At 44.8% G+C, this 27,970-nt stretch overlaps 1 protein-coding gene across 3 annotated transcripts in view; it reads left to right on the top strand.

Annotated features, from left to right (window-relative positions):
* The window catches only part of LOC111145162 (beta-transducin repeat containing E3 ubiquitin protein ligase), a 218,970-nt gene extending 199,117 nt beyond the window's left edge, over positions 1–19,853 (top strand). For all 3 annotated transcript variants that reach the window (XM_022499860.1, XM_022499861.1, XM_022499862.1), the window contains 7 exons: positions 168–286; positions 1,940–2,189; positions 2,905–3,023; positions 4,705–4,815; positions 6,235–6,313; positions 13,092–13,284; positions 15,191–19,853. In XM_022499860.1, the coding sequence (XP_022355568.1) occupies positions 168–286; positions 1,940–2,189; positions 2,905–3,023; positions 4,705–4,815; positions 6,235–6,313; positions 13,092–13,253 (840 nt within the window). In that variant the 3' untranslated portion in view covers positions 13,254–13,284; positions 15,191–19,853. The remainder of the gene's footprint in view (positions 1–167; positions 287–1,939; positions 2,190–2,904; positions 3,024–4,704; positions 4,816–6,234; positions 6,314–13,091; positions 13,285–15,190) is intronic.
* Positions 19,854–27,970: the final 8,117 nt, after the last annotated feature.

The following is a 27,970-nucleotide window of genomic DNA, read 5'->3' on the forward strand; positions in this document are numbered from 1 at the left end:
TGAAGCCACACATATATATAGTGCTTAGCTATACCTATAGAAAAGAATGCATTCTACATTGCTCTGGGCTTTGATTCTTTCGGGGAATCAAACACATAATAGAGCCAACAAGTCTCAGCAGCACCCCTTTATCACATTGATCAAAAGGATCTTGTTTGCCATCCTAGATCTGGGATAAAAGCACGTTGGAATGCAAGCGAATTCTCACAGGCCACACGGGTTCTGTCCTGTGTCTCCAGTATGATGAGAGGGTGATCATAACTGGATCATCGGATTCCACAGTCAGGTAGAAAATTTCAAATGATCTTTCAAACTCTGGAAAATCAGATCTGCTCTGTTATTTGTCATAGATAGTAATTTTGTATATAGCTGCATGAACACACAGTTCTGAAACTTCCTAACTAAAGAGGAATAAGCCATCAACTCTCCACATCATTGTGTCCACCTAGAAACCTTGATTTAGAAATGATTGAGGCAAGTTTACATTTTTGAACACTGAAGAAAACTACATATTCTGTTTTAATTTGGGGGGAATCATCCATTACAGAAACTTGGTAAACTTTGCATTCTTTACAAAAACCAGCACACAGAGGAATGATGTAAATGGAATAAAGCCTCTTTTCAGGTGGTTATAACTGTGGTATAGGCATGCATTATCTCCTTTAAAATGTGTACAGGTGAGCAATGCTCTCTCTTTGCCAGCCCCTCCCCTGCTGTCCCTGCAGTTTTTAATTGCAAGCTTTACTCAGGGAGGGGCCTTCAATTTCCAGAGGTGTTAGTGATTTGATGACACAGCCATTATGCTGCTGGAGTCCAGTGTAGCTTGAGTTCTGGGTACCAGCAACACTGCTGGAAACCTCTGTTAGGAGTTTTGCCTTAAGCTAAAGGATTTAGCAAACATAATGCATCAAAAGTAACTTAAAAAAAAAAAAAAGGCAGTTAACTGCATTGTTAGACTCTCTAAAGTTAAATGTTTACCACTCGAAATTATCCTCTGTGAAGAGAAAAGGCTGTTCCTGTTTCTTGTCTTTTGACTTAAAGGCATAGCAAACTCAGTTCTTATAGTTATCGACATTTAACATTTATTGATGCTGTGGAGTGCCTCAAGGAAGCTAATCATTGTAGAGGCTAACATCATTTATAGGATAAGGGACAAAATGATTTTCTAAAAGATGGGGTTAAATTGGAAAAGGAAATAAAATGTGTTATGAAAATCAAAGTAAATACATAAAAATAGAGTAATCAAAGTTAAATATATCATCACACAAAATTCTTAGGCTGTCCAAACCTCCCACACTCTGCTGCTGTAAGTCCCCCTTTATAATGGGATGGCTAGTTTTGATCTCTGCCCCATTCAAGGCACAGAAATGGGGCCTTAAACTCAGAGTGTAGTTCATCTTGTGCCTGGCTTGCATATGGTCGAATCGAAGATCCAGGGTAATTAGGCTCAAATCCACAGTACTAAGTCAGTCTGTTACAGAAGCTTCTTGGCCCATGTCAGTTCTATTTCCTGAGGGCTACCCATGGGACACTAATGCTACTGTTATGGGTCAGATTCCTACTTCAAAATGTATCTCATTAAAGGTATCAGATTGAATGTCAGAAGTTTTATAATTATCTTGAAGTCTGGGCCCAGTTAGTAGGTGATCATGGTTACATCTTCATTCCTATTCCCCATAACTCACCTAGATTTCAAGTAGTTTGTCTTAAGGGTTTCACACTGGCAGCATCCTGTCTCTTCCTTTTCCTGCTCTCCTAGTCCAGCCTTCCGTCTATGACTTCCCCCATGGTCCATCAGAACTCTTCACCTCAGCTCAGCCTCAAAGCTGCTAATTATGAAAATGGGGTGGGATGGATGGGGAATGTGGTGGTCAAATAGGATTATAGCCAGGAGCACCATCGAAACCTCAGATAACCTTTTTAATGTTGTTTGTTTCAGGGTATGGGATGTAAATACAGGTGAAATGCTAAACACATTGATTCACCATTGTGAAGCAGTTCTGCACTTGCGTTTCAATAATGGCATGATGGTGACGTGCTCCAAAGACCGTTCCATTGCTGTATGGGATATGGCCTCCCCAACTGACATCACCCTCCGGAGGGTGCTAGTAGGACACCGAGCTGCTGTCAATGTTGTAGATTTTGATGACAAGTACATCGTTTCTGCATCTGGAGATAGGACTATAAAGGTAATGAGGCATTTTTCAGTAATTCCCCAACTTAGAGTAAGGGAGTTCATGTGAAAATCTGAACAAACAAAATTTCATATTTAAACATCAGTGTAGAGTAATTTAATATTCAGACACTAGTCTATGTGTAAAAAGGCAACAAGTTAGACAAGCCATATGAAAATCTTAGGTATCTTATTCCTGTAAATAATGGTGAGTATGAGAAGGGCAGGGGTAAATTTAGCTTCAAGAAACTTTGGCTGCGGGGCACCTGGGTGGCTCAGTGGGTTGAGCCTCTGCCTTTGGCTCAGGTCATGATCTCAGGGTCCTGGGATCGAGCCCCGCATCGGGTTCTCTGATCAGCAGGGAGCCTGCTTCCTCCTCTCTCTCTCTGCCTGCCTCTCTGCCTACTTGTGATCTCTGTCAAATAAGTAAAATCTTAAAAAAAAAAAAGAAAGAAAGAAAGAAAATTTGGCTGCAAACGAGATTAGCCCCATAAGAGTAAATCAGTTTGAGGAATTCTCATGTGATAGCAGCCAACTATAAATTAGCCCTTTGTTGTTGTGAATTAAACTTGTCCATTTTTTCCCGTCTCTGTTTTTGATTTGGAGTGGTTTGAGAAGTTGTCTTCCCCCTATTGACTCAGTGCTATTTTCTGCTTTCCCAAGACTCCAGTTGCCATAGATCTTACTAGTAAAAGCACCAAATCAACTGCCAAATGCTATTTCTGTTTCAGGTATGGAACACAAGTACTTGTGAATTTGTGAGGACCTTAAATGGACACAAACGCGGCATTGCCTGTTTGCAGTACCGAGACAGACTGGTCGTGAGTGGCTCATCTGACAACACTATTAGGTGAGCAGCAGGTGCTCTTACCCAGAAGGGATCACTGTTACCCTGCCTTTCATTGTTAGCACACAGAAGTCTGGATGTGTTACCTTCGAGTGTGTTATGTTTCTAATAAAATGTTTTTCTTTTCTTCTCTTTTTTTAAGTTTTGTATTTTTAAGTAATCTCTACCCCCAACATGGGGCTCCAAGTTAAAACCCTAAGATCAGGAGTAATTCCTGTCTACAGCTGAACCAGCCAGGCGCCCCAGATGTTTTTCCTTTCTGTAGCTTCTCATGGGTCAAAAGTTGGCCAAAAAAGAAAAGTTTGCCCCAAGCAGAAAGCACAGCAAAGCCTTTTGTTGATGTGTTTTCTTCCTGTAATAGTTTTATTACCAGATAGACCTGTTTTAAAGGCACTACTTGAATGAAGAAGTGGACAAGAATGATAAGTAGTTGGAGGCTGAAGGCCCTCCTCTTTAAATTCCTCCTGTGTACAGTTGAAAAGTGCTAATAAATAGCCAACGGCCTTTTCTCTCCACCAGTGTTCTTAAAAAAAAAAAAAAGAAGAAGAAGAAGAAGAAAGAAAAGATTTGTTTCCCTACTACATATTGTGAACTTTTGTTTTCTTCACATTACGTAATTGTCCAGGGAGTTGCCAGTCTTTGAAATTATGAAGAATCCACAGATTGAAATACTTTTGGTGTTTTCTCTTCACAAAGGTGAATGACAGAGATACAAATAGAATTTGGAAGATTTAGGGGCACCTGGGTGGCTCAGTGGGTTAAAGCCTCTGCCTTCGGCTCAGGTCATGATCCCAGAGTTCTGGGATCGAGCCCCACATCGGGCTCTTTGCTCGGCAGAGAGCCTGCTTCGCTCTCTCTCTCTGCCTGTCTCTCTGCCTACTTGTGATCTCTGTCTGTCAAATAAATAAAATTTAAAAAAATATATTAAAAAAAAAGAATTTGGAAGATTTATCAATCTTCTTCCTTCCTTCAGAAAGTACTAAGGTGAAAAGGCCATTTAAAAAACAAAACTGTATTTTATCTAAAGAAATTGTCATTTCATTTGGTTCAGTCTGAAAGCATGCAATTTTAAGATTTTATTTACGTAATCTTTATACCTAACATGGGGCTCACTAACGCACAACCCTGAGATCGAGTCTCACGCTCTTCTGACAGCCAGCCAGGCACTGCCAGCTTTTTAAGTTAGTATATAAATGTTTTTGAGAACTTGCTTTTTGTTTCCATTATAGAGAAAGACTGTCCTGGACAGTGGGTGAAAACAGAGTGTCCTTAGTAACAGAGGTGGACATGCTTTGTGAAGGCAGGATATCAGTGGCACTCTATAGCTCGTTCTTATTGGTGATTTCAGGAAGCATTACTTTTCTTGGCTTGGTCATTTCTTTCATAGGCAACTGGGTACATTGAATTCATCCTTTTTATGCCTTGGAGACCCTGGTTACGGGATTGTATAAAGCATTGTGCTTTGAAAATATATACTTCATTTGAACTTAAATCATACATTTTTTCTGCCTGAGTTATAAAGCAGAAAGGAAATAAATTACATTGAAAGCAATACATTTTTGTATGAATGTTGATTGATTTTATTTTGGGGGATTTTTTTAAGACATAAGAAGTATATTATTACAACATGCCAAGCTTAGAAAAGAATACATGAAAATTCACTTGACTTAATTTTCTCTTCCAGATTATGGGACATAGAATGTGGTGCGTGTTTACGAGTATTAGAAGGCCATGAGGAACTGGTGCGCTGTATTCGATTCGATAACAAGAGGATAGTCAGTGGGGCCTATGATGGGTGAGTTTGCTAACAGGGTTTAAAAAAAAATGCACATCTTGATCCCTTCTCCCTGAGGATGTTAAATATAGTATTAACCTGACTCTGAAACATTTGGATCTCACAGAAAGGATCTGATACAATATTTCTTGTGTCTATCTATGTGTTCTCCTCTCCTTTGTTTACTTTTCTAAAATGTTCTTCCCAGTCGTTTATTTGCACTTGTTTGCTCATGATTTTCATTAATATTTTAGTTATTTGGTTATGTATTTGTCTGTTTTACCCTATAAAACAAAGAACTGGGGAAACCCAGTATACCAGCATATGTGTGTAAAATAATGACTTAATAAAACTGAAATATTGAAGGCAGTGTCTTTGGGGCATAGTGTGATAGGGTCTTGAATTTGGATCTCTTTGAATAATTCCTAAAAGTGCAGCTCTCTTGTCTTCACTTCTCCTAGCACTTCAGTGACAAGTTTAGTAATCTTTATTTTCTTTGGTCTAATTTCCAGCGGTTTTAGAATCCATTCATGTTGTGAACGGATCCCATGTCCAGCACTGCTAAACACAAAGTAAACTCATACAAGAGTGTATTCACTTTCGAAAACCTCTTTATCATTTCTTCTTGTCAGAGTGCCTGATGTGGGGGGTAGAAGGCTGTAGTTCACAAAATGACAGATTTTTAAAAACCAGAAACTACCTTAAAATATTAGTTTAGGAGCTGGCTATAGTGGTGAAGACAACTCACACAGCAGGAATAGACCATTCCCTCTGCTTTAAGTCGGCCATCACTGTTCTACCCGTGGGAAATTGTTCAGGGTATAAGGACATATTCCAGCTATGTCATATTTTCTCATTGCCCTGGTTTTGATCTGTTGCCATCTTTCTTGGATTTTGTCTGTTACTTATCTTGAGGAGACATGACTGTATGTTTGATTTTCAGAAGGGCTAAACTTTTCTTACTTAAATCAAAATATGAGAATTTGCTTGTATAAACTCCATAGTTCTTCAGTGGGCTCCACTTGTCTGGTACATGTTACGTGCGCCATTCTTAGAATTGACCAGAAAGAAGATGCCTCAGAATTACAGGTTTCTAGGTCTAAGTAACCTCTTATATCATTAAGACGTCTAATGTATAAGATCTCTTCCCAGCCACAAAGTGTGGTATAACTTTACCATTCACTGTCTTCGGCTTGGTTAAAGCTAACCTATTTCTTGTGTTTAGGTTAAACCCATACATTTTCCCATTAAGACCAATAGCCTTTATCCAAGAATGAATGCAAGAACCAAGTCTCCAAAACAAAAAAGTTTTTATATATTCCTGTGAACTGTATTTATCATATAAATCACATTCACCATGCATATTTATTGCCATGACTTTTTGCTATTCTTCCTTAATTTTGCTTTTAATTAAGATTTTGTCCCCTTTTTGATCTTTAGAAAAATTAAAGTGTGGGATCTTGTAGCTGCTCTGGACCCCCGTGCTCCTGCAGGGACACTCTGTCTACGGACCCTTGTGGTAAGAGTCTCATTGTTTAGAGGGGGTTGGGGAACAGGAAGGAGAAGAAATTAAACATTGATGTGCTATGGAATACAGATCTGGATTTGATACTTAGAAGCTCACAAAACCTACTACTAAGTGGAAAGGCAACCAGTACATGACAATAAAATATGTTTATATAGCGCCTTTCATCCAAAAGTGCTTTGGAGGCTATGTGTGGAGCGGAGCGTGGCAGCTGCTTAACAGCTGCACAGCAACTCCGCACCACAGTTTAGTACAGGAAGTGAGTAAGAATTCTGTATCCACCAGAAACGGTAGGGGGTACTTAGGGAAAGAGAGCATAATTACTCAAATTGGAACCTGTCCAGAAGTTGAGGACCTGCACACCTGTGTGGGCAAAAAGTGCTGTGGGAGCCTGTGGGAGCCCCCGGTCAGCCCCCTAGCTCTGCAGCCTGTTCGAGGCATGCTGCCTCCAGCAACGTGAATCCCACTGCTTTTATTCCTCATATAACCCCTTGCCATGAACATCTTGACATTTGAAGGAAGAAGTGACTCAAAAGGAGGAAAGTCACCTTTGAAAGCACTAAATTCTTTATCATGGTGTTCACCAAACGCCCGGATGAGAGAATGGCCTAAGGTTAAAAGCTGCTGCCATTTGAAAAAGAAGATTAGGTGGGGCACCAGGGAGCGCAACGCAGGAAAAAGATGAGAGCTAGCATTTGAAGCCCCGTATTCTGAATCCTAACTCTGAACATTTGGTGGTCTCTGCTCTGGAGAATCGAGAGAGAGAGAGAGAGAGAGAGAGAGAGAGAGAGAGAGAGAGAGGCAGGCATTTCTTTGTCTTCCTTGTTGGATTTAAAGCTCATTCTTGCAGCACCAGACCTGCTTTATTTGCATGTTTCACACATGTTTTTTGAAATGTGTATTTTCATTCATTTACAGTTAGTCTAAGTGAGGTATAATTTATACACGGCAGAATTTACCCTTTTTCAGTGTATTTTTTCTGAAGTTTGCAGTGTGTAAAACACCTCAACCGAGATCTAGAACATTTCCACCACCCCAAAAATGATGCCCCTTCATATTAATCCCCTCTTCCCCCACCCCAGCAACTGTTCATCTGATCTCTTCCAGTACTTCTGCTGTCTCACCTATGTCCTGTAAAGTCAGTCATACAGTGTGTAGCTTTCCGAGATTCGTTCATGTCGCTGCCTGTGTTTGTGCTCTGTTCTTTTGTACTGCTGAGTAGTAGTCCACGGTGTGGATGAGCCAGTTTGTTTATTTGCTCACCAGCTGAAGGACATTTGGAATGCTTCCAGTTTGGGGTGATGCTGAAAACATTGCCTTATAGATCTTTGTGTATACATACTATTTTCCTTCCTCTAAGGTAAATACCTAGGAGTGCAGTTTCTGGATCCTATAATAAGTGTGTGTTTAAATTTGAAAGAAACTACAGGCTGTTTCCCAAAGTGGCATTTTGGGAGTTCACAAATGCAAACCATTTTGTATTTCCACTGCTGGAATGTATGAAAGTCCCATTTTTCCTTTTTTCCACATCCTTGATAGAACTTGGTATTGTCAGCTTTTTAAGAATCATAGCCATTTGAGTGGGTGTGTAGTGGTTGTAGTTTTAATTTGCATTTCTGTGATAACTAATGGTGTAGAACATCTTTTTATTTGCTTTTCTTTTATGCAGTGTCTGTTCATATCTTGTCCTCATCCATTTATTGAGTTGTCTGTGTAAGTTTTAAAAACCGACTTGAGATAAAATCGACATAAAATATAGAGGACATATTTTAAGTGTACAACTCAATAAATTCTGATATGTGTACATACCAGTTAAACCATCCACTTCAACCAAGATAATGAACATATCTTCTGCCCCCTCTATAATCTCTCCTTCCAGTCCCACCCCACTTTCTGCTACTCCAATCCCCAGGTAACCACTGATCTGCTTTCTGTCAATATTGATTAGATGGTATTTTCTAGGTTTTATAAACAGAATCATACAGTACAGTATTTACTCTTTTTTGTCTATCTCTTTTCGCTAAGCTTAATTATTTTGAGATTCACCCATGTTGTTGATTTATATCAATAGTTCATTGCTTTTTAAAAATTTCTGAGTAGGTACTGTACTGTATGGTTATAATTTGTTTATTCTTTTGCCGGTTGATGGAAATTTGGGTTGTTTCCAGTTTGGGGCTATAATAAATAAAGTTTTTATAAATATTTGTGTTCAGTGAAATGAACATACGCTTTCATTTCTCTGGAGTAATTGATAAGAACAGAATAGTTAAGTCGTATGTTAAGTGTATGTTTTGTATTTTTAAAAACTGCCGAACTGTTTTCCAAAACGGTTTTATCATGTGAAAGCGCATGAGAGTTCCAGTTACTCCACGTCCCCTGATACTTAGTACAGTGTTTTTGAGTCATTCTAATAGTGTGTCCTGAGACCTCATTGTGATTTTAATTTGCATATACCTAATGTTAATAATGTTCAGCATCTTCTCATGCATTTATTTGCATCTGTGTATCCACTTTGGTGAAGTATCTGTTTGAATCTTTTGCTAATTTTTTTTTTAAAGATTTTATTCATTCATTTGACAGAGATTGCAAGTAGGCAGAGAGGCAGGCAGAGAGAGAGAAGGAAGCAGACTCCCCTCTGAGCAGAGAGTCCGATGAGGAGCTTAATCCCAGGACCCTTCAATCCCAGGACCCCAGGCGCCCCTGCTAATTTTTTTAATTGGTTGGGTTTCTTATTGAGTTTTAAGATTTCTTTCATATATTCAGGATAATATAAGTCCTTTCTGAGATTGGTGATTCACAAATATATTCTCCCAGTCCATGTTTTGTTTTTCATTCTTTTAAGAGTACCTTTTGAAAATTCTTGATTTTTGTTAAGTCCACTGTATTAGCTTTTTCTATTATGGATTGTGTCAATTGCAGTTATATCTAAAAAAAAAATCTTTACTTAATCCAGAGTTGCGAAGATCTTCCCCTGTGTTTTCTTCTAGAATTTTTGTAGTTTTAGGCTTTACATTTTGGTCTGTGATTCATTTTGAGTCCATTTTTATAGATGGTACAGGTATGGATCAAAGTTATATGGATATCCAATATTCCACCACTGTTTATTCAAAAGACTATCTTTTTTCGTCTGAATTGCCTTCTGTAGCTTTGTCAAAAATCAATTGACTATATTATGTGGGTCTACTTACGGACCTATTCAGGTCCATTGATCTTTTTGTCTGTCATGATGCCAGTATCATACTTTCTTGGTTACTGCAGCTTTTTATTAATTCTTGAAGTGTACATCCTTCAACTTCATTCCTTTTCAAAGTTTTTTGGGTCCTTTGAATTTTCATGTGAATTTTAGAATCTGCCAATTTTAACAACCAAAAAAAATAATAAAATAAAAGATGAGACTTTCACTGGGATTTTGATGGATCTAGATCAGTTTGGAGAGAAATAACTTCTTAACAACACTGTCTTCTGGTCCATGAACAAAGACATTAAAAACAAATGGAGCGTTTTTGTTTAGGTCTTTAAATTTCTCAACAATGTTTTGTTGAGAACATTGTTTAGGTCTTTAAATTTCTCAATGTTTTATAGCCTTCAGTATAAAGGTCTGACACATCTTTTGTCATATTTATCACTAAGTATTTAATATTTTTAGTGCTGTTGTAAATGATATTTTAATTTGGGGGTATTTAAAATTTTTAATTTCTGATCTGTGCATTACAAGCATATAGAAATACACTTGTTACTTCTTTTGCAATATGTGTACCTTTCATTTCCCTTGTTTCGTTGTACTGACTAAGACCTTCAGTACAATGTTCAAGAGAATTGGTAAGAGTCGTTGTCCTTATCTTGGGGAAAAGACGCTTGGTCTTTCACCATTTTCATATACATGTATATAGATACATGTTAGCTGTAGATTTTTTGTAGATACCCATTATCAGGGGATTATGAAGTTTCTTTGTATTCCTTGATTGTTGAGAATCTTTATTAGGAATGGACTTTGTTAACTAACCGCTTTTATGTACACCCAAATGTTAAACCCAATTTTACGTCTCTATGGATCCCATGAACATTAAAAAGAATAGTAATCAAGGAATACTATGAACAACTCTGTGCCCCCAAATTTGATAACGTAGATGAAATGGATCAATTCCTTGAAAGATACAATCTTCTATAATTCACATAGGAAGAAATAGACAATCCGAATTGGACTATACCTATTAAAGAAATTAAATCAATAATTAATAACTTTACAAAACAGCACCAGGCCCAGATGGGTTCACTGGTGAATTCTACCAAGTGTTTAAGGAAGAAATTATACCAATTCTTCACATCTTTTGTAGAAGATAGAAGCAGAGTGAATACTTCCTGACTCATTCTATGAGGCCAGCATTACCCTCATACCAAAAGCAAGCAAAGGTGTTAAAAGTACAGATCAGTATGTCTCATAAACACAGGTGCTCATCTCTGAGCTCATTTACTTCTTGTAAAGAATGTAAAATGCTACAACTCTATGGAAAGCAGTATGGGGTTTCTCAAAATATTAAAGGTAGAGTTATGCTATGATCCAGCACCCTCAATTCTGAGTGTATATCCCAAAGAATTGAAAGCAGGATCTCAGAGTAATATTTCCACTCCCATATTCATATCACTATTATTCACAGTAGCCAAGAGGTGGAAGCAACCCAAGTGTTCATCAGCAGATGAATGAATTGGAATATATGTACAATAGAATATTATTCAGCCTTAAGAAAGGAAATACTGTTACATACTCCAACATGGATAATACTTGAGGACATTATTTTAAGTGAAACAGATGAGTCACAAAAGACAAGTACCTTAATATTCTACTTAGAAGAAGTACGTAAAGTCTACAGTGGTCAAATCCAGAAAGTAGAATGGTGGTTGCCAGGGGTTGGGAGCGAGAGAAATAGGGAGTTGTTGTTAAATGGGTATAGAGTTTCAGTTTTGCAAGATGAAAAAGTTCTAGAGATTGATTGTATAGCAGTGGGAATGTACTTAACAATACTGAACTATACAATATTAACAATAGATAAAATGGTAAATTTTATGTGGTTTTTACCATGATGCAAATTTAAAATATTTTAAAAAATAAGGTAATAGGCAAACACAATTGTATAACTAATAAAAGTTTATTAGGCAGGATTTTTTGGTAATATTTTAAACACTTTGCTTAAAATCTAAGTGTAGTCTTGTCACGGTCCTTATATTTAGTGATTTCACAGTAAAGAAAATACCTATACTTAATTAAAAGGTAGCAATATGCCAGGAAAATGAAGTAACTCTTTAAAAAAATCCTCATCAAAATATTAGCAAAGTGAATCCAGTGATGTTTAGTGTATAAATGTGCATACACCATGACCCAAGTGGTATTTATTCCAGGTATACAGAACTGGTTTAATATTCAAAAATTCAGCTGTATAATCCATCTTATCAAAAAGCTAAAGAAGAAAAAATCACATTGTTATATCAGTACATGCAGAAAAGGCATTTGGCAAAATCCAGTGCCCATTTTGGTAAAACCCAGTGCCCCATAGAGGAGGTACTTCCTCAACTTCATACAGAAAAATGCAAATTGAAACTCCAGTAACATACCGAAATGTTTAAAATTGAAAAGATTGATAGTATCAGTTGGTTGGTAAAGATGTGGAGCAACTGGAACTCTGATACATTGCTGGTGAGAGTATCAATTGGCACAACTTTCATAAAACTGAAAAAAAAAAATAAAACTGTTTCCCTGTTCGTACTTAAACTAAACATATACCTGCTCCATCTGTGGCCCCACAGCACTACTAGGTGAAATGAGAGCATATATCCTTCAAAAAACATGAAGATAAATGTTCATAGCAGATTCACTAAATAGCCAAAACTACAGTCAACCCATATGTCCACCACAGGAGAAAAGATTAAATGTGTTTTCATTTAATGGAGTGGCAACTAGTAATTTTACAAAAGAACATTACACGCAGTAACAAAGAGGTATCTTGCACTGTTGAGTAAGAGAAACCAGGCACAAAAGAATAGATGCTATATGAGTGTATTTATATGAAATTCAGGAACAGAAAAAATGAATTGATGCTGAAAGCATTGGGGTGAAAGTAAACTTGAGAAGTAAGGAGCATGAGAGCAATTTTCAGGATGCTAGAAATACTCTACATCTTGAACAAGGTGGTAGTTAACGCCAGTGTTCACTAGAGCAGGTTTGAACCTTGCTTATGAAAGACAGTTCTCAAATTTTCATGAGTTTTGCAAGTTGGTTGGTCTTACATGGATAGTTTGAGATTAGCCACTGTAGCAGTTTTTTCGCCATAAAAATGTATGCATGCATTTACAAATTGGGGAGAATTCGTTGATAAACATTTAGCAGCACACCTCGTATTACTGGTCATCAGTCTTGGCCTCTGATTTTAAAGGAATCCAACAGATACAGAAAGAAGGTAAGGCCAGGGAAGTACTGAGGAATGTTCTCATTCAGCCTAAACCAAGGAGAGTTAGCAGTAAGAAACCAGCATACTCTTTGTCATGGCTCAGCTCTAGTGAACGTAACTTTGATTGTACAAAGTCAACTGCCCAGTGTTTTGACTTTTTCCATTTTGCCCGTAATCCAGATTGCTTTTTCTCTGTATTCTTGAAACAGCTAAATATTAGAGATTATCGTCATTCACATACATAGTCTTTCCATAGACTTCTTTGACATGTTGCTGAATCTGTGTCCTTTTGATTTTGAGTAGTTCTAAAGTTTTTGTTTCTGCTGCTTTAGGAGCATTCTGGAAGAGTTTTCCGACTCCAGTTTGATGAATTCCAGATTGTCAGTAGTTCACATGATGACACAATCCTCATCTGGGACTTCCTAAACGATCCAGCTGCCCAAGCTGAACCCCCCCGCTCCCCTTCTCGAACATACACCTATATCTCCAGATAAATAATCATACAGTGACCTCATATTTGCCCAGGTATGAAAAAAAATTGTGTACATAGCACTGTGGGTAGGAGATGGAATATTGTCTATTGCTAGCTCATGGAGCCTTCTCGTACCCTTTATCTCCAATTCCTGTAAAGCAGGTGAAGTAACAGCTTGAGAAAGGGCTGGGGCTGCACATTGGACACTGTCTTTCATCGAGGTAGCTAGCTCAGTTCTAGATGATTCTTGATCTAGATTTAGATGATCCATATGTAGTAGAATGAATCCTTTCTGCCACAGTTATCTAATAGGATTGTTAAGAAAATAAAATGAGAGTTGAATCAGTTTCAAAGCTAAGAGTAAGCTGTAAGGCCCATGACTTTGTAGTTCGCAGATCAAACCAGTTCCTGTAACAGAGAGCCTTTAAACCAAGTAAATGATGTGTAGGTAGAAAAATTTTTTGGTGACATCTCTTAGATGACTTCTCACAGCTCTGCCTTGTCAGTGTCATTGGACTGTAAAACATGGCTTTTTTATCCTTAGCCCCACCCACCCCCCTCCAAAAAAGACCTTGAAAGTCGCTCTGGAGTTGGTGACAACTCCTTGTATTCGCCCACTTAAGTCTCCAACCTCCCTCTGAGGCAGGAGAACATCCTACATTTCATCTTTATCTCTGTGATAATATATTCAGATCACACCCAGTGTCAAGTAGTTCAAATCCGTTAAGTAGGTCATCCTTGGGTTGGGGAAACTGTACTAGTGGGGAATGTTGCTGTCGTTATGGTTTCTTATTTCCCAGACTTGCCTTAGTTCTGTGGCAGAGGTTACAGATTTAGTACACTTTTCTGCATGTCTTTCTGCAGTGGTTCTAAAGGGGGTGGTCCATGCCCTGCTGGACTCACTTCAGCGCTCACTGTTCTCACAGAGAACACGCTGCTTCCTGTCCCTCAGCCGGGTCACACAGGCAGGCTCAGGTGAGAATCCTAGATATGTGTCCCTGGGCAAGCAACTTCCAGAGCCTCATATTCCGTCTTAGTAAGATGGGTTGCAGTCCCTACCTCACAGAGCTGTTGTGAGGATTGCATTGAAATGTCACATTCTTATGTCAGAATTCTTAGAGCCTAGCACAGAACAAGCCCTCAGTAAAAAGTGGTCATTGTTAGTAATACTGTAATCATCATGTACCTATCCCCTCCTTTGCCAGATGAGATTATTATGGCATTTTGCCATATTTAATATTTTTCCTGGCTCTCTGTTTGTGTCTCCTTTCTCCTCTTCACCCCTGAAACAAAAACCTTCCCTCAGAGTGTATGTCAGACTTTTTTTCCTTATCAAAGCTTCCTTTTTGGGGTGCTTTTTGTCTTCCTGAGGCTTCAGCTCTTGTCTTAACGTAGGTGACCCTCAAACTTGTATCTCTAGTCCTAACCTCTGTCTTTATCTCCAGGCCACATTACAGCCACCACCTATACATCCGTCCTTGACGTTCTGAGGAGTGTGTCTGGTGCACACTTCCATCACTCAGATTTTCCCCTCGTCCACTCTGCCAGGGCCCTCTGCCAAGTGGCCAGACAGCTTCATCCAGCTGCCCCACTTCTGCTGGTGGCACAACTGTGCTTCTGGCCACTGAGGGCCAGCACCTCAGAGCTAGCCTCACCTGCTCCACCATTACAGAAAGCAGGTGAGATCTTGGCAACCCATCAGAGTGACTCCTAATCTCAAGATACCAGAGTCACTCTGCATGGGCGCTGCGGCCCGGAGCATGTCCGTGAGCCCCACTGTGTCCCCAGGCAGGCACCGCAGCCCTTGACAGAAGCTCCTGCTTGGTGTGGGCAGGGAGCAGGTGTTAGGAAGGACCTCTGAGCCTTTCTCCCAATTGACAGCTAAAATTCTTCTCCTCTTAGAGCAAGTGAGAAATGTAGGGAAAGGGACTAATGACTCTGTGCTCTATTTTCACACAGGACTCATTAAAGTTGCGGTATTTAACATATCTGCCAATACCAGGATGAGCAACAACAGTAACAATCAAACTACTACCCTCTTCCCGGACTAGCCGAGGGGTGGGGCTCTGAGACTCCTGTTGGGACACAGTTGGTCTGCAGTCGGCCCAGGATGGTCTGCTCAGCACAGCTGACTGCTTCCATGCTGCTATCAGAAGATGTCTTTTATCTTTTGTGAATGATTGGAACTTTTAAACCTCACCTCACCTCCCCTCCTCTCCTCTCTGCACCTGTTTTTCCTCATTTGGTTCCAGACAAAGATGACTTATAAATATATTTAGTGTTTTGCCAGAATCTCTCTTGCTTTGCCGTTAAGCAGAAGAACTAGTTTCCCTATATAGCCTTCTGTGAGACCCAACTTCTAGGGGACAGGGGGTACAACTTCAAGCCAGACAGCACCCAGTTTCTCCCTGTGAACTCCAGGAACGCCCAGCACCTGGCAGGACCAGCCAAGCCCCACTGTGCTTAGGAGAAGACAGCTGTCGTATGGCCTTTGGGGCGAAAAAGCAAGAAAAACAATACACAACTGGGAGATCTGGGCCTCTTGCCTTTCATCTCTTTCTGTTTCTGTCCCTCCTCCCCTTTCTCCCACTCTCCTTCAACCTGTTTCTCTGCTGCACCTGCGAAGAAAGCATATGAAGAGAGGTTCTCAGTTAACATGAGGCAAATCAGCGAGAAAATGGCCACACTCAGAAGAGTCAAATGCTGTCCAGTCAAAATTTCAAACCCAGGCTTTTGCTGCAAGTGACCCTGTGTGGCAGCAGTGGATTCTTAGAAGGTACTCTCATCATATTTGCAACTCTTCTCTCTCTCCTTCTAACAAAACCCCCCTCCAAAAAAGGTGGGGGCAGGGGCAGAAATTGCCTGGGCTCCATCAATGGCCACATCTTTTCTGGACTCAGCAGTCTCCTCGATTCCATGTAGAGTGTGGAAAGGAGTTGCTGATTGCATTTCCTCTCATTAACAATTAGATGTGTAATAAAAAGCATTGTACTTCATCTTAAATCACTGGTAAGGCTCAGCCTCAAGAAAGATTTGAAATGGCCAGAGCCAGTCCTGGGTGTATTCTGCATAATAGTTCACATCTCTGACTTGCTCATCAGGGTCTGTGGGCACCCAGCTCCTGTGTCTTTGCCAAGACCACGATCAGAGTAGCTGAAGAGGTGGTCAGAGATAAAAGTGGATTTCTCTCTTATTTAGAACAGTAAATATCATCTCTCAGAAAGCAAGCTAATCACCTCAACCTTGCACTGCAGAACCTTCCTCCTGCTTTTCCCAAACCCGGTATTTACAAAAGGGCAAAGCTGCCAGAAAGAGGATCAGGGTGAAGTTTGGCACACAGGGTTTACTAATGGGGCAGAAACTGCCTTCTCGTTCCTTTTCTTTCTCCTCTGGCCTTATTTAACTCTCCACTCTCCCCAGCCAATAAAATTTCTCTGGAAGTTGGTAAGCAACATAAACAAGTGGACCTCAGCAAGGGCCAGGCCACCCTGGCCACTTAAAAGGCAGCTGTATGAGCGTCGGGCAGGGTGCACGCATGTGCCTCCCCAGCTCGGGAACGCAGGGAATACTACCGGCATGGGCTGTGCCAGCTTGTTTCCCGGGAGAGACTCGATGCTGCACCAGCCCTCTCGTGTGGCTTGGGCGCACCCATCACAGGTCCAGAGCCACACTGCAGTCTCTAGCTTCCCTCGGAAGCTGAGCAGTCGGTCAGCCCTGCTGTTTCCGTTCCTAAGCAAAGCAGTTGAGTAAAAGAAAAGCCTGCTTTTAATCAGCTGCTGTAAAAACATCAGAATGGAAGCCAGTTGCAGATGACCTCAAAGCCAGACCACCTTTTAGTTCAGCAAGGGGGAGAGGGAGAGAAAGTCATCTTCACCTTTCCCTTCGGATTTGACTGAATGTTGTTACTATGTATTGAGAGGCAAGTTGTGCATATGCGTTTTTCCTTTCCAGCTTTAAGAGTGCTTTTAAGCTTTTGGTTCCAGATTACATTCAGAAAATATTTTGCAGTGTGATATGTCATTGCCTGGGAAATACTTCCTGAGTATAATTCCCTTCCCAACCACCCAAATGCTACAGAGAAATGTTTTCTATTTAGCTGTCCTCAGAGTTCCTTGTCTATTGTGTTGATTGACTATTTTTGGCTTTTTGATTGGTTAAGGACTTTGCTACCGGTGAGGCAGAGGGCTGTCCGCCCTGAGTAACATACAGGTCAGGCATTAAAGAGGCATGGATTTCAAGCTGTTTGAAAATGTTGTCCAATAGCCATAACTTTACTAGCCCTTCTGTTATATGCTGCTATTTAAAAGTGAGAGCTGTTGAATATTCATTGGTGCCCGGGGTTTTGCTCTCCCATCTAGGTTCAGTTGAAGGTAGATTATTTCTAAGATTGTTTTGAAGCCTGTCCAGTACATCATAAATGAGATCAAGGGTGGACCCCACAGTCTGGAGCCATTAGCTCCATCGAGCATGTTCTCCAAGTTGTCCTTTGCTGCTGATGGAAATGGGAATGAAGTTAAGTGGTCTGAAAAACTGAGTCAGTCACATTTCTCAGCTCTGGGGGTCATTTACCAGTTCATTGTAGAAGAAATAATCAGGTAAGTAGAAGTTCATTTCCAGAGAAGGTAAACCCCACTTACCATCTCTGCATGATTTCAGTGGGAATTGATTATCACTAATCCCCAACTGGGCTAGAATAAATGTAAAGTTTGACCTTTTTAAAAAGAAAAGAGAAACAAAGAAAGTCTCAATACATTGAAAAGAATGGTAGAAAAGGAGCTGAAGGAGTCTCTTGGCTCTGAAATGGCATGTCTCCATTGTAGATGAGTCTCTTCTCACTAAAATTCCTGTGTGGGCCTGAAAGAGATGTTTCTTAAAGATGGGAGGAAGCCCCTTCAAAGGCGGACACACAGCGAGCGTGTGCATGCGCCTGCACCCGGGAGCTCTCTGGGCACGCGGGAGCTCTCCAGTCACACCGGGGCTGCTCGGACAAAACCAGCATGCCTTGCTGCACGTGTGTGTATTTTCACTGCTGAGAACATCCTTTTCCTTTCCTATGGGCAGTTTGAAAGTGGACATGAATTATGAATGGAGGCCTTTTACACTTGTCCCTTGGCAAATTTTTTCTGGCGACTCTTCACCAGAAACTTCAGAGACTGGACTCTCTGGAACTCTTTTGACAAGTAATAAAGTCTGGCCCTCATAACTTGTTTCTGAACTGGAAAAAAAAAAAAAAAAAAAAAAACCTGGGACCCCTAAATCATTCTGTTTTCTGCTTGAGTAAGAAGAAGCCTTTTTATTTTTCTTTTGTAAAGTCATAAGCTGAAGAGAAGAAAATATGCACTCTTCTCCTCTGCCATCTCCTGGTACCATTGGTCGGAACAGCTGTGGTTGTTCTACTCCTTACTTAGCATTTGATTGTATCTGGAAACCAAGGGCTTGGGGTGGGGCAGGGGGGATATTGGAAATAATTAAGGTGGTTATTTTCTTTCCTAGAAGTAGATTAGATACCTTGGTACTGTTGACCTTCTTGGCATCTTCCATTTATTTTAGATGATAATACCTTCCTGGCTGACATGTGAGCAGTCCAACCCAGAATAGTGCAGGCATGAAAGCCTAGGCTGCAGGCTTAATTCTGGAGGAATCCAAAGGTACTTCCTAGTATAAAAAGTGATGCTTAGATACCCACCACCTGTGACCATCACACACTCTGCTGATCAGGTTTACCATACAACTTTAATCCACATTTCTGATCTTCCCTGTTTGGATGAGCTGAACAGATTTTTCCAAGAGCTGGAGAACATGAAAAGGTGCCCTTGCTTCTCCTTGCCTTCCTCTTTTCCCTTCTAGAATAACTCTTACTTGTAACCAGCACACCCAAAGCCTGCAGGCTGAGTTCATCTCCCTGGGTTTCATACAGCTGATCACTGAAAGACCAGAGCCCCTTACTTTACCATTGGCTCAACATAATCAGTGCCAGAAAGATAGCCATCTCTTAGGGTAATAAAGCTGAGTTTTGCTTCTGCTGTTTTTATCTGTAGTTCGTTTGTGACTTCATAATACTTGGAACTGAGGAGAGAAACCAAAAGAGCACAATTATGGGTGCCTGATTTCCGGTGGAACTTAATGCATTGATATCTGGAAACCTCTTCTATTGGAAGTTGAGTACCTGTGATCTAAAATTTCCTGGAGGCAGATGACCTCTAAAACGTGTTCTCCAGCCCACCCAGCTCTTAGCTCGTGGTTGGCTATGTGTGTATTTAAGGATCAGTGTGGAAAATGGCATTATAAAGTATCCCTTCCCCTCTATCCCTTTCTCTTCTTGGACACTGAGGGAAAAGACCAACAAAGGAGGGTGAGACCTTTGGGTACCAAGGAAATGAACATTTTCCCAAATCAGTGATCACCCAAGCCCACCCAGACTGTAGTGAGGGATGTTCGCTGGACTCCAGCTATGGGGCAGGCCTGGCAATGAGTGTGAGCTTCCCTGAGAGCTTTTAGTTGGCTCAGCCCTCTGTTCTCTAGACTCTAGTACTGACTGCTTTGACTTTTGTGGTTATGTTATCGTGATGTGTAGTCAAGGTACCAATATGTTCACAACCTAGGATCATGGTAAAATAGTGTGTTCTGGTTTTTTTTTTTTTTTAACTGTTCAGAAAAAAGTAACAAATTACAAATACAAGATTAAAGAGTTTTCTAAGTGTCTTGTCTCTTTGCCCCAACATCAAGAGGACAACAAATCTCTATATATAAATTGAGGGAGTGAACCTTCTAAGATAATCTGACGTGAGAAAACAACATTTAGAGAAGTCAGGGCCAAATGGTGTGGAAAAATGTGGGGCCCCTGGCAGACAATGTTGCATGTTGAATTAAATCAAAGCCAAAATGATGTCTAATTTGGGAACTGGTCAAAATAGCCTCAGCCTGGCACAACCCAGCCGGGCCCCAGAACTTCGATTTTCCTCTGCCTCCTCAGTGACTGAGAAGATGGGTTACCTCTGCATCCCATTTGGTCAGTTTCTGGAAAGGTGAGCTCATATTTAGGAACAATTTCCAGAGAAACTCCACCAAGCTACAAAAATTAAGGGAGCTGGGCACCTGGCTGGCTCAGTAGGTAGAGCTTGCAGCTCTTGATCTCTGGGTTTTAAGATGGAACCTCATGTTGGGTGTAGAGATTAGTTAAAAATAAAATTATTAGGGGTTTTTTTTGTGGGTTTTTTTTTTTTTTTTAACAAAAGGGTGCATTGACCATCTGAGGGAAAACACTGCTACTTGAGGTAAACCCACCCCCTTCCCTCCTTAAACCAAACCTTGGAAGATGGGTACAAGGTTATCAGCATTGACAGACCCCTTCCACTCCCTCTTGTTTTCCATCTATGGGCTTTCAGTGGTGGTGCTCCTCCCTGCTTGACCAGACTCCTTGGATCTGTCACCTGTGGTCTCAGTGCCTGTCCTACCTGGACTGACACTGTGGTCGTGGGAGCTCTCAGACTGTTAGATATCAGGGCCGCAGTGCAAAACTACCCTGCTAGGACTGAAGGCACATCAGATGCTCAGGCACACCTAGCATTTTGCAGGTGGGGAATCCGAGCTGCAAGAAAGGGGGTCTCCTCGCATTGCCTGAGACCACACCAGAGTCTCCTCCCTAACAACTAAGGACAGGGAGGGAGGAGTCAGCAAAGACCACCCAAGCCACTGACACCTACTCAGTTGTCACTCACCAGCTAGCCTCCCGAGCCCAGAATTGAGCAGAGGCTGGGCCTGGGTTTTCTGGGTCCCACCTTCAAGCCAGTGTCAGGAGAGCTGACAGGTAGGGCATGCCCTTGGAAGAGTCAGCCCTGAAGTCACTGTGTCCTAAAACAAGGCTGGCCTGGAATCCCTCTCCCCTTGAAACCTAGAGCTGCACAACCATGGCAATGACTAACGGAGGAGACCTCTCTTCTTCCTGATTGGCTCTTGCCAATTAAGAGCATTTTATTAGGCTGCTAATTAAAGGCACTTCGTTAGCAGCGGGAGAGGCCGGGTGGGTGCCTGGTGAGGTGGAGCTGAAGCCAGGAGAAATTGTTTTCCTCCCCCCCCATGGAAGCAGAGCCTCTCAGGGAGCCCTCTCAGTCCCCCAACGTTTCCTGCTGCGCCTGCCACACCCCTTGCTTTCAATTAGCAGCTCTGAGGGGAGTGAGGTCATTACCAAGCCCAGGTGGAGAGCCCTCCCCTGCCTAAGGACCCAGGAGGCCCCAGGGGCTGCCCCAGTCCAGCTTCCAGTCTGTCCATGCACCTTGTTTGGAGTGACCCAGTGAAGGAGAGGCTGGGCCACCCAAGGGTTTGTGTTTGTTCTCCCCACTGAGGAATGGCCCACAGGTGCCCATCCCTGAGGCTGTTCGGTAAACAGGATGACCAGTCACTTGATCACATGCTGTGAATCCCCATGGCCCCTTCCTCACCAAAGGCTCACTATGTTACTAGGAAGTATATATAACCTTCCTACATAATCACTTGAGAGGAGCTGAGCCCACAGAGACCCAGAGTGGGCCCTCGAGAAGGGGCTGATGGGTTACAATCCCAGCCACAAAAGACCCTGAGAGGACTCTGGTCCTGAGCTCATCACACATGGAGGCCCTTCCCCTGCATGGGGTTCCACATGAGCCCAGGCGAGTCCCCCTCCTCCAGCAAGAGAGGAGGGCCTGGCTGTGACTTAGTACAGAAGGCTGGCACACAGGGTCAGATTTAGCCCCTTTCCCGAAACCTCCCTGTCCCATCCTGCTGCCCTCCTCACCCCCTCACTTAACTGTAGAATTAACACCAGCCCCGACCGGGAGGGCGGATTTATGGCTAGCCTGCCTCCCTCCATTTAACCCGAGGCCGGCCCGGGCTCCAGACACTAAATTAGATTTTTGACAATTAGAGAGACTAATGGGCACATAGCCATCCCCAGAGCCAGATATCCAGCAAGACCGTCTTTTAATATCCACCACTGCCCAGCCGGCTTCTCCTGGCCGCCCTCCTCTCTTCCCAGAGGGGCGTTTCTCTCCCATGCCCTGTACCTCTCCGCTGGGGCTCTGCACGCACTTCTGAGGTTCCTCTGGTTCCTTCTCTCTCAGTTGTCTTATGTCCACCTTCCCGCCCCATGCCCAGTGCCAGCTCTGTTCTAGGGCTCTGCCCCTCCTCACCCTCAGGACACCTCTCCCATCTCCACCTTCCCCAGGGCCCGTCCCTCTAGTCCTCTCCATCCGCTGCCAGCGGACTGCAAGCCCCGTGAGGGCAGGGATCTGTGCCCTGTCTGTACCCTCCATGCTCAGCCACCAGCGCGTTCTCAGTAAACGTTTTCTGGAGCCTGCCTCCCATCCTCCTCCCCTAGGGCCCCTGGACTTGCAAGACCGCCCACCTGCCCTCCTGGCCCCAGGCCCAACCCTGGCCCTGGCCTGGCTCCGCTCCAGCATGGGCTGGATCCCCGTTCCCTGCCTCCCCTCAGCTCTGGCCAGTCTTGGGCTGGGCGGGTAATGAGATTGCAGTAAGTGGTGTTGGGGGGGGGAGCTGCTCACATTCACTCAGGCAGACTCATAGCTCTGTCAGGCTGATTGGTCCTGAGTGGAGGCGCAAACGGCCCCCCACGGACACGCTGAGATTGGTTATAAAATTACAAGCATTTGTTCTGCTGTCAGTGGCCTTCCCTCCCTCCCCTCTGCCTGCCTGCCTGGGCTCCCCACCCTCCCCGCCCCCAGCTCTCTCTCCCTTGGGATCAGCCCACACACCCTGAGGGACCCTGGCCAGGGGCCACCACAGCAGACGGAGCCAGGAGGCTAGGGCCATCGAGCTCCCATCCAAGCAGGCCTTCATGCCTTGGTCCTAGGATAGTCACAGCTCAGTCTGGCCTCAGAGTGACCTGACCCTTTTCTCAGTGTTTCCCATTCCCTGAGGGTAAGTGAAGGTGGGGGTCCAGGACACATAGTTCTTGGAATCCAGATGCCTGCTCAGATCCCAAGCGGAGGAAGATGTCCTGAGCTCAGGCCTCCTGGACGGCCAGTGCCCACAACTTCTGAGGTGGGTCTGTGAAGTGGCTCTGGACAGGGGTAAGGAGTATGGAGGGGTTAGTTGGAGGCCTTTCTTCCTGAAGGGAGGAGTAGCAGCTCCTCAGGTCTCTGGGAGGTCACTGGGAGGAGTCCCCCTCTCTTCTCATCCTGTGGCCAATCCCCTGCCCACTACCCTGACCCCAGATAAGGATAAATCAGGCCTCAGGATAGTACCCCCACCCCAGTCCCTGAACCTGGGCCAGACCCAAAAGCCAGTATGGACCACCAGATCCCCCACTGGAGTTACCCTGTACAAACTGAGTCTCCTTGGCTTGCCCTCTGCATTCACCCTCAAAGGCCAAGGGTCAGTGGCCATGGGTCCTTCTGGCCCTTGCAGGGCCGCAGTTCCCCCCAAGCTGGTATGCCCTGAAATGCAATTTTGTGCTCTGGTGATACTCTCACAGAGTATCTTCACTGGCCCTGCTCCCCGGCCTGCTGCAAACCAGCCCAATCCCCCTCATGCTGCCTCTTGGCCTCCTTCCACCCTCAGTCCTCCAGCAAGACCCCAGCCCCTGGCTCTTGCCTGGCCCTTCAGCCCCAGCCTCAGTCTCTGCCTGTCTGTCCAGAGGCACCAGGACATCCTGTACCCGGCTGGGGACCACTGCTGAGAGGACGGTTCCCCAGCTTGGAGTAGAGAGCTTTGGGGGGCAGCATGTCCTGGTTGTGGGTTACAAGGTGCTTTCCTGCCATCCATCATTCATTCTCAGCCTGGAATGTATTTGCTGTAATTACATCTTTAATTAGGGTGGTGACGGCTCATTGTTCACCAACAATGATGGATCAGATCCTCCTGCTTGCCATCCTCCCTCTGTCCAGCACCCTCCAGGTCAGCTCTCCCCCAACTCTGGGGCTGGGAAGAATATGAGAACCTGCCGTTATCTCACTGAGGCCCAGAGCGGCCATGAGCTCCGCCCCAGTAGTGATTATGTGCTTTTAGACCCCTGGGGACTCCCAAAGGACTGGTTGGATAGACCCTGATTCCTCCACCCAGGGCTCCCTACAAAAAGGCAAGGCCACCAGATATCTCCTTGGTCCAAACTGGCCACGTTGGGGATGGGGTGGTGCTGTGTTGCCCATCACACCCCCAGGCCGGGCCCTGGGCCACACATTCTTCATTCACAGGGCTGACAAGCGCAACTCTAAGCTGTGGGGTGTATGCGTGGGCGGTCCTATCTCCAGGCTCTCCTGTGCCTTAACCAGGGTCTCCAACCAAGGCCTCCACTGCCATGAGCTTACACTAACTCGGGCGATATAGGTCCAGGCCCAAGTCTGCACGTGGTGGGTGCTCAGTGACTACGGGAATGAACATCGGTCAGCAGAGATGTGTTCTGGGAGGGCAGGGCTTAGAGTGCCTCATTTTATGCCATGGGGTGGTTGGAGCCCAGGCTTTGCAGAGGGGCCAGGATGGGCAGTGGACCCTTGAGGAGGCCTCCTGAGGAATAAAAACCCTAATCTGGGTTAAAATTCCAGCCTGGCATTTACTGGCTATATGATGTTGGGTGAGTTCCCTAACCTATGTCTCAGTCTACTCATTTACAAAATGGAGATGAAAGCAGTGCCCTGTTTCATAAGATGACTGCAGATTCACTCCGCCGCTGCACATGCAGTGGCATCCAGGCTAAGGTGGGGGCAGCTGCAGGGAAAGGTGGCAGCTGAGCCTCTGCAGAGAACCTGCCTCTGCTGTGGCTGGCTCATGGCACCGGGAGCTAGGAGGTGGCTCCATCTCAGTTTGAGGAAGGCCTTGCCCACTGCAGGCACTGTTGGGCACAGTGCGGGGGGCGGCAGGGCTGTGATCAGGCTGGTGTAAGGTAAGGGGCACAGCAGTTGCACAGGGCATGCTTGCGGATGGGAACTGGCTGACCACCTTTCACGACTACAGGGGTTCTTCCCCAGTGTGGTCAGAACCTAGTCCGAGTAGGAGCCCTGGTGGGAGAGGCCACCGTGCCCTGTCCTCATGTGGGCGGGGGGGGTGTTGCTGGGAGGGAGAGCCTGTGGGCCCAGCAGGGGAGCCTAGCCTACCATATCTTTAAGGGTACTGAGCCTCAGGAAGGGAGGAGGGGGAAGGAAGACAAGTGGAGACCACCATCTGCCCCTTCTACCTTCCAGCTCTAAAATTCCATGACTTCCCTCCCTCCATGGGGCCTTGTCATCTTCCCTACTCCCAGGGGTGGCTCCCTGCGCAGTCCCTCTTCCCCAGTGATCCTCTCCACCCTGTAGGGACCACCCTCCTCCCCAGGGTAACTCCAGGGCCCAGGCTGGAAAGATGAGCCATACGTAGCGGTAAGTATGCGCAACATTACATATGTATATTGGAGAGTAAATAACCCCAAAAAGCGCCTTGTAAATAGACTCCGAGTTTATCCTTTATTAATGAGGCACCGAGTGCCCTGCTGTTTTAGAGCAGCGAGACTTTCATAATATCAAAACCTAAATTACACTTGTGTCTCTCATCCCAGGGACGAGCATCTTTAGGCTCTGTTTGCAGAGTGAGGAAGCAGGGATCCCTCCCTGTGGGCCTGGGATTTGTGGGCACCTTTCTCCTGGCTGGAGGGGGTGGGGAAGGATGTGCACCCACACCCAAGTCCCCAGAGAGCTCTGTGTCTAAGGCTTCAGGGTCTGGTGGGTGAGGGCTGCTTGGGATGCTGGCCTTCATTCTGTGGACAGCTTACAAGATCAAGGGGTGGCCCCTGGCTCTGGGGTTTGGAGGCATCGGATGGGACAGTGGACACTTCCCTGAACCCTCTGTGACCAAGTTACTCCCTGTCTCTCAGCTTCAGTTAACACATGTGTAAAATGGGGATTGTATCTTCGTTGTAGGATGGTTGTGAGGAGTCAGAAGTGGGGGGGGGGGGGACTGCACACTAGGTGCTTGGTAGAAGTGCTGATGGTGATCGTGCAGACAGCAGTTAGCTCCCCTCTTTGGAATTGGACACTACTGTCTTCATTTACTGGATCAGACCATGTGTGGGGCCACAGAGCTCCAGCCTCACCCTGACACCAAGGTCCTGTGCTTAGAGGGCATTACCAGGGCCTTGACCTGCCCCCCAGCATGATCAAGATGTGACCTGCCAGTGGCCCCCACTCAACCCTGAGCTCAGGCAGGGCCAGGAGTCTGCACCCTCTTGGCCCCCATGATTGTCCAGGTCAAAGGCCCCTCTCAGGCCCCTTGGGGATTGTGCTCACCAGACCCCAGGCCTGGGCCAAGCCGGGCTAGGTCGGCAGGTGGACAGACAGGCGCCGTGGGCAGGATTTACAGCCTGGCCAGCCAGGCTCCTGGTGCTCCGGTGGGCGTCATGTCGAATCTGTCCCATTATATGGACAGTTGAGTTTAATAGTCATTGTGTGCTTGCTCAGAGCCCAGCAAACATCGCGGGGCGACACCCCCTCCATGCGAGCAGCCTGCTCCCCAGCCACACAGCCCATCCGTACAGTAAATTAAAAATATGAATCACTTCTCCCCACTGCCTCCCCAAACGCTCATCTTGTCAGCCTCTATGTTGCCTTCATTTGTATTACCTTAATTTAATGTTAATTATGGTCTTCATTTACAAGGAACAAGCAAGCCCTGCTCTGCCAGGGGAACTTGCCCCTACCCCCTCCCCCTCAGCCCAGGAGGGAGAAGCCGGGAAAGAAGGGGAATTTGGGGGGCTACAAAGGAGTGAGGAAAGGAGTTGGGGGTGGGCAGGAGATGAGATCTGGGCCATTAGTGGCTGGTGGCCACTCAGGGAGGACCAGGCAAAGTCTCCACCTCCACACACCCTATCTTCAATCATTTATTCATTCAGCAGTTACTTATTGAGCACCTAATATGTGCCAGACAGCAAGGGACCAGAATGACTGGGAAAGGAGACATCTCCCTCCCTGATGAGGGCTAGTGGAGTCCCCAACACCATCCTGAAGGGAATATGCCAGAAGGCAGCACCAGGAACACATCTTCCATGCCCCAGTTGGGCTGGTACCTGAGTCAGTCCAGAAAGCTAGGATATGGGCAAGAGATCTCTCCCTTCCGAGCTCCCCCTCTTGGCTACCAGTGTCATACCTACCCCAAACTGCTTAGTACCTGGTCCAGACAGGAAGTTCTTTCTGGAGTCTTTCCTGAGTCTCTCTCGCAGCACATCAGCCTAGGCTCAGAGCCTGAGTATGGCCAGGAGCGGAAGGGTGACTCCCAAGCTACACTGCCTCTGGAGGGTTGGGAGGAAGACATCACGGGGACCGCCACCATCACCCCACCACCCACCATCCCACCACCCAGCCCTGCAGACTTGCCCAAAGTCCTTGCATCTGAGAGGCCATGTGGCTGTCCCTGCACTGTCACACTCTGCCGATAGAACACACAAGCCTGTAGAGCCTGCAAGTGGCTCAGTAAATGTTGGTGGCTGATGTCACACGTGTGCACACAGGGAGCTGGCAGAGGGCCACCTGCACTCAAGCTGCCATTAACCACGAACCAGCCCCTCCCCCAGCACACGTCTCCTCGACTGGGGAAGAGGATCTCCAGCTGGGAATAGCTGCTTGACAGATGAGGCTGTTCTGAGTGTGTGTCTGCATGTGTGTCCGTCTCCGGGGAGCTTTGATCCACACATAGGGGCTTGCGCCCCTTCAGGTTCCGTGTGCCCCCTCGGGTTCTGTGTGCCTATTTGTATGTGCAAGAGCTTGTGTCCACCAGGCCCACGCG

Source organism: Enhydra lutris, unplaced genomic scaffold (assembly GCF_002288905.1).
Source record: "Enhydra lutris kenyoni isolate GAN:26980312 unplaced genomic scaffold, ASM228890v2 scaffoldscaffold12, whole genome shotgun sequence".
NCBI classification, from domain to species: Eukaryota; Metazoa; Chordata; class Mammalia; order Carnivora; family Mustelidae; genus Enhydra; species Enhydra lutris.